The sequence below is a fragment of the Triticum urartu genome, chromosome 6A (assembly GCF_056163025.1).
Source record: "Triticum urartu cultivar PI428250 chromosome 6A, HENAU_Tu73, whole genome shotgun sequence".
Classification (NCBI taxonomy): domain Eukaryota; kingdom Viridiplantae; phylum Streptophyta; class Magnoliopsida; order Poales; family Poaceae; genus Triticum; species Triticum urartu.
Window position 1 is genome coordinate 246,287,576 of NC_141878.1, and position 6,825 is coordinate 246,294,400.

General features: G+C 44.7%; 1 protein-coding gene across 1 annotated transcript; it reads left to right on the forward strand.

Annotated features, from left to right (window-relative positions):
• The first annotated feature begins 616 nt into the window (after positions 1-616).
• LOC125528062 (KH domain-containing protein) lies at positions 617-6,465 on the forward strand. Its single transcript, XM_048692582.2, has 7 exons — positions 617-1,060; positions 1,989-2,107; positions 2,209-2,394; positions 2,484-2,579; positions 2,756-2,827; positions 3,144-3,260; positions 5,089-6,465. The coding sequence occupies exons 1-7, from the start codon at positions 718-720 to the stop codon at positions 6,223-6,225; spliced, it is 2,070 nt and encodes a 689-aa protein (XP_048548539.2). The 5' UTR covers positions 617-717; the 3' UTR covers positions 6,226-6,465.
• The last annotated feature ends 360 nt before the right edge of the window (positions 6,466-6,825 follow it).

Below are 6,825 nucleotides of genomic sequence, written 5' to 3' on the forward strand. Positions count from 1 at the left end.
TCCCGCGCTTCTCCCCGCGTTCGAGGCCACCGCCGTGACCCATGCTCGAGGCCGCTGCCGTGTCCGGTGCTTCTCCCCTCGCTCGAGGCTACCACCGTGTCCCGTGCTCAAGGCTACTGGAGGTCGTCAGGCGGGCATTCCTGCTTGGTGGTGCGAGTCATCCCGTCGCTGATTTGGACGCTGACGGAGAAGAGAACCTAGCGCCTCCACGCCCGAGCTTCCTGGCTGCATCAAGCCTCTCCCGCCCGCTTTTCGCTCACCGCCTCCGCACGTCCCCATCCCGGCCGCCGTCGGCAAGCCATCGCGCCGGCCGCACCTCCTCTGTTTTCTTTTCCCTCCATCTGTGTGTTGAGAAGAGAGTGGAGACAAAGTGGAGATGGGTTCGGGTTATCCCCAACGGCGGCAGCTGACCTACATGGCACCTGTGTACGCAAGATTCACTCCATGAAGGTCGATGCGTAGACGGCGTTCAGCTTGAGAAGAGAAAATATGGCACGTTCGGGAGTTATCGATACCGTTAAAAAATATCATCATAACACCGGAAGAACTAGAGAAAAAACTGAGCAGACAGAGAACTAGTAAAATCCTCGAGGTAGCCTATAAATACGCATCCCCGCTGCGCTCTAGGGTTCTCCGTTTTGCGCCGTCTTATCCCTCCGCTCCTCACAAAAACGTGCTTCTCGCCGCCACCACCCTAACCCTAGTTCCCCCGCCGCCATGGCCGACGACCACTACTCCTCCAAGCGCAAGTACGACGACTCCCCGCCGCCGCGCCGGACGGGATTCTCCTCCGGCCCGCCGCCCGCCTCGCCGCCGGTTGCCGGTGCCCCGGTGCCATCTTCGTACAACACTGTGCCGCCGCCTCCCGACGAGATCCAGCTCGCGAAGCAGCGCGCGCAGGAGATCGCAGCTCGGCTCTTCAGCGCCGCTGAGGCGAAGCGTCCCCGCGTCGACAATGGCGATGACGACGTGGGCACCGGTGGGGGAGGAGGGGGTTCCCTGGGGAGCGGTGGCCGTATCGGCGGTGGCGGCCTCGGATTCTCGTCCTCAGCCGGTGGTGGTGAGTATATTGGCTATATCTAGTGAAACACTTATTGGATCGGGAGATCTGTTTTTTGTGTGCTTGTGGTCGCGGCTGCTGTTATGCTGTTTATTTAGTTTGTTCCTTAGCTGCTGAGTACAGCTATGCGGTCCGTTCGATTTAGCGACATGTTCAGGAAGCAGTTGAAGTAAATAGCCCGCCTAGGCTAAAGCTTAGCCGTGCTACGATCTAGGCAACAACAGAACTCGTAGCGATTTCGTTATCCTCATGAGGAAGTTTAGATCTCCAAATTGTGTGTCTCTAGGGCATATCTAAGTAACTTAATCAAGCATAAAAAGAAAAAGAAAAAGAGGAAAGAAAATACCCACACGAATCTTCGTGTAAGATCAATGATACAGGACTTAGATGTGCAATACTTATGGCACATCTAGATGTGCTTTAGCAAAACTGATATTTATTATGGGTTTATAAGGATAGCTAGTAGTGTTTGTTAATAATTCTAACAAATATATCTTGTGTAGATCAGTAGTTTCCATTGCTTGATTCTGCTATATCATGTAATATTTTAATCAAGGTCTTGTGGAACTAGCACCTGTCTGCTAGATGCAACAAATGACATTATGTTCGTAAGAGTCATGGCCGCTAAATGACAATAGTTTCTGTGGTTCATTTTTTCTCTTTTTTGCATGTTAAATGCAAAAACATCAATATACTGCTTTCATGATTGTCTATCGGCACAGAGCCAAATATATGATTATCTCATGTGGCACATAGATGATGTGATTTCCTGTAATATTTTCAGGCAGCTCTGAACGTTATTAGTTTGTTACTTATGTACTGACATCTGTTTATTGTCCTGTTTTATGTTGTTCATGTGAAGGTTATTCTTCTCACTTAACAGATCCGCAGCTATCAGTAGTATAATGGGTTGCTCTTTTGTTTCCAGGCCATGCTTCTTCCATCCCACCCTTATCTTCTCAAGGAAACTCACATCAGTATTCTTCATATGGTGGTGGATACCAGAGTGGCAGTACAACAAAAAAGATTGATATCCCAAATGGAAGGGTATGCTACTTGGTAGTTTACTCTTTTGGTTTTTGGATTCATGAAGTTGATAGAAGGTTGCATGATGTGCAGTTCTTTTGCTTATGTTCTTTGACTTTTAGGTTGGTGTTATCATTGGAAAAGCTGGAGAAACTATAAAGCATCTCCAAGCTCAGTCAGGGGCAAAGATCCAAGTAACAAGGGACATGGATGTTCAACCCGGCTCACAGACAAGATCGGTCGATCTTTCGGGCACTCCTGACCAGATAAACAGAGCTGAGCAGTTGATAATTGATGTTCTTGCAGAGGTACCGTGCTACCTTTTTTTATGGCCAGGACTTCATATTTAGTTGGGCATTCATTTATTCAACCATACGTGTCATGTGACCTTCTGCAGGCTGATGCTGGATCATCTGGCACTATCTCTAATCGGAAGTACAACGCACCTCAACCTGGTGCTGAGCAATTCCAAATGCAAATTGCTAACAATAAGGTAAACTGGCTGCTTTCTAGAACTGGGATTGCTTGTCAGACATTGAAAATCATACCACGCCCCAATATAGCAATGAGGGTGCCTTGTAAGCTTCACAGCTTCACGAACCAGTTTCTTTGGTGGTAAAAAACCTTGCCTATTCCTTTCCATGTCTTGATGATTTTTTCTTATTTCAGGTGGGTCTGGTTATTGGTAAGGGTGGTGAGACTATAAAATCCATGCAGGCCAAATCTCAAGCTCGTATACAGGTTTGTGAAAATTCTTATTGCGAAGTCTGAACATAAATTTGCTAGCTGAAAGTTACTTAGCACTGCATGATGTGTTCTGTTGTTGCCCTTTTTTTTTCCAGTTTTCTTATGATTTAGCAAGTAAATTAGAATCCAAGTTCTGAGTTTGCTCAATTATAAGTAGAACTCATGCTCCTTTTGTCTTAGTAACTTTCTGTTCTATTATTCTCCTTTCACACCTGCATCTCCTTGTTAATCAGTATTGTATATTTTGTAATCATTTCCATTAGTAATAATAATAGTAATATTTCATTTGTCCTCGCAAATCCTTTTGCAGGTCATTCCTTTGCATTTGCCTCCTGGTGATACTTCAACTGAAAGAACACTGTATATTGATGGTACTGCAGAGCAAATTGAAATAGCAAAGCAGCTTGTGAGTGAGGTCACCAGTGAGGTCAGCTTTCTTTCTCTTTTCATGCCACTTCCTAATTGGTGCAGCTATTTGTTATTTACCAGTGTTTAAATCATGTGGGTTTGATTACATTTTTTTGTACTTCATACTGTGTTTTTGTCCTGATTTATATTTCCCTACTTGACCTATCTTTTCCATTGTTTGCTTTGAATTCTTCTCTTTAGTTATGATATGCCCTATATTCTTATCAAATGTACATGTCAAAACTTTTTCTCAATGGGTTGTCTAGTAAAAAAAGATGGTCGTGGAGCAGCAGCAATTTAGCTTTGACACGATTGTATGCTTTATACTCCCTCTGTTCCAAAATAGATGACCCAACTTTGTACTAAAGTTAGTACAAAGTTGAGTCATCTATTTTGGAACGGAGGGAGTACAATTGTGTGCTTGCTTCTGAGATGTTCAGAGACGCACACCGAATCTGAAATTGTATTTGTAATTTGCCCAGTCTCTTTGTTATTAGCTTCTCTGCTCTGTGGAGTCTGCTGAAAATATAAGAAATATTTAAACACTCACAGTTAAATACTGGCAAATCCATACGTCCATTAGGAAGTTGATATCCTATCACAGCATCTTTACTACATATCATACCGGTGCTTGTGGTGCTATCCATATATCCCAGGATATACTGTCTGATCATTAACTGACATAAGGCCAAATTAGTGTTGGTAACTAGTTCTGAGGGCTGCAATCAATCCTGGAGCCAGGTTTGTTACTACCTAATGTTAATATACTTGATGCTCATGGATGAAAGATAAAATTATGAACTACTCCCTCTGTTTCGGTATAAAGGGTTCATGTGTACCATTGGAGTATACCATTAGAATTGAAATACAAATTCAATCGACTTTTTGAACAATAGAATACAGACATCCAGAAACATGTCTGGTCCCTCTATCAAAATGGAAGTAAATAGTTAATATTCATGTACCTGGTGCTTGTCCTGTCAAAGTTTCATTTGGTATTTCTTTACATCTTTTGGGGATAGCTTGTGCAATACTCTATACAGGTGATCATTGTGCACACTTACATGATGGGCCGTGCACTGTTGTAGCTGTTATTTTGGCTATTGATATTTTTGCTCACTCAGGGTCTAGATATCATTCTTGCATTATTCCCTTAATACTTTTGATGCTTAATGTTTAGTCCTTTTTTCCTGTTGCTAACACCACCATCTGGGAGCAACATGTAACAATTAAGAACCTTACAGTTTATTGACTAGGCAAGAAAGTTCATATGTGTTCTGTGTAGTTTGGAAAGATTATGCAGGATACCTCGCATGAATCTATCGTGTTCTGTTTGCTTGTATATATTTTCTCTGTGTTGACTTTTCAGGTTAACATGACCAAGCTTCCTTAAAAACTTTGCTTGAATCCTTTCTTTGACATTCATTTGTTCACCTATAATATAATTTTTTGTTGGAGGAGACTTGTCAAAAGAACTGCTGCTGTGTATGTTGTGTCATTAAGCAATACAAGTAGATGTTCCACATAATCTGATTTTACAACATCTATAAACTGCAAGGCAATCTTTTATTGCTATTCAATATGTATATATATGTTTGTCTAGCTGCCCAATCTTCATTATCTCCCATAGTTTTGCACATGGGAGACGCTAGATGGGCATCAGCAATGTTGCTTGAGAATCTTGCTCGGTGAGTTGACCCCTCTATTTTTCTTGGTGGTTCTGGAATTTCTGTATATTATGTTGCTTTGTTTTTGGATATGTTTTGTCTGGTTTGCACTCGTTCTGCATGGTACATTGCATGTTTTTGTTCTATACATATACAGATGTGCAAACTATATTTTTGCAGAATCGTGCCAGAAATCCAATGTCAGGTGGCTATTCTCAGCAGGGCTACCGCCCTCCTCGTCCTCAGGCAAACTGGGGTGCGCCTGGTGCACCAACAACACAACAGCCTGGTTATGGTTACATGCAGCCTGGACCTTATCCTGGTGCGCCACCACAGTATGGCCAGCAACCTTATGGCAGCTACCCTCCAGCATCTGGAGGTTATCAGACAGGGTGGGATCAGTCTTCAAACCAGCAATCACAGCAGGCCCCCTCTGCCGCTGGTTATGACTACTATAACCAACAGCAGCAACCCCAACAGCAACAATCTGCCACTGGAACTGCTGCACCTGCTGATGCTAGCAACTACAATTACAGCCAGCCTCCTGCTAGTTATGCTTCACAAGGGTATGGTGATTCTACCTACTCTCAGCAGAGTGGTGGGCAGCAAGCTTATGACTACTCTGGTTACCAGACCCAGGGGCAGCAGCAGTCTTACTCGCAGCAGCCTGGATATGATCAGCAGAGCTATGGGGCATCTGGCTATGGATCAGCTGCTAACTCAACTCAGGATGGTACTGCACCTAGCTATGGTGGTCCAGGTGGTGCTGGTCAAGCATCTCCAGGGCAGCAAGCTTCCACTCCATCCTCTGGAGGCCAACCGGGTTATCCTAGCCAACCACCTACTAGTGCTGCTGCATCAAGCTACCCAGTGCAAGGTTCTGCCCCTCCATCTGGATACGTTGCTCCACATACACAGCCTGGTTATGGTACGCAGCCACCACCACAGGGCGCATACGGTCAGGGTGCTTATGGGCAGCCTCCGCAGGCTCAGAAGCCGCCTTCATCTGCTCCTACTTATGGACAGCCACCGCCTGCTCAGGCTGGTTATGGGCAGTATGGATACAGTCAGCAAGGCTATGGTGCACCGCCGCCTTACCCTGGTGCACCCACTGCTAGCCAGCCAGGCTATGGCCAGCAGCAGTCATACGGTGATCCTTATGCTACTGGTAGCTATGGGCAGCCTACAGCGTATTCTACTGAAGCTACAGCACCTGCTGCTTCCCAGGATCAATCTGCCGCCGCACCTGCCCCTACCACAGCAACTGCCGCTCCTGCTCCTGCCAACAGTGGTGCCCCCCAAACTTCTCCGAGTTGAGCTGCCTGCTCCTGCCTCAGCTGCATCTGCAATCTGGTTTCCTTGCTCTGCTGCTTGAAGTATAATCCTCAGTCTATCCATGTTATCTTACTTTTTATTGCTTGCTTGTGAACTTTATATATTGCTATATTATATCCTGGTTTTGCTGCTTGCGTATGGCATGTACTGCTGTGCTTGTGATCGCTGGTGCATAATGTGACCTATACTTTGGATACTGAAATGCAACTGTTCAGTTTTGCAGCTTAACGTGTTATTATAGTTATGTGGATGAAATATGTATTTGACATCAATTTCTAGCAGGCACTTGAGCCTCATACTTTGTTGTCTTTCATTTGATGTTTTCACATTGTTATGTGGGGATCACTGTTTCATTGGCTCTGCTGCTGTTCTTGCATCCTACTATAACATACGGATGTATGTAGACATGTTTTAGAATGCAGACTCATTCATTTTGCTCAAAAGACTTATACTCCCTCCGTCTGGGAATTCTTGTCCCAGAAATGAATAAAAGGGATGTATCTTTACGGAGGGAGTATATAGGAACGGAGGGAGTAGTTTACAACGCTCCTGAGATGTATTCAGGTGGTGCTTAGAGCACTA

What these genes read in the sequence shown, in the direction of transcription:
- LOC125528062 (XM_048692582.2), top strand. Translation starts at nt 718, where the DNA reads ATGGCCGACGACCACTACTCCTCCAAGCGCAAGTACGACGACTCCCCG. An exon ending in TGCAAATTGCTAACAATAAG is followed by an intron (nt 2,580 to 2,755) that starts GTAAACTGGCTG and finishes TTCTTATTTCAG; the next exon opens with GTGGGTCTGGTTATTGGTAA. An exon ending in AATCTCAAGCTCGTATACAG is followed by an intron (nt 2,828 to 3,143) that starts GTTTGTGAAAAT and finishes ATCCTTTTGCAG; the next exon opens with GTCATTCCTTTGCATTTGCC.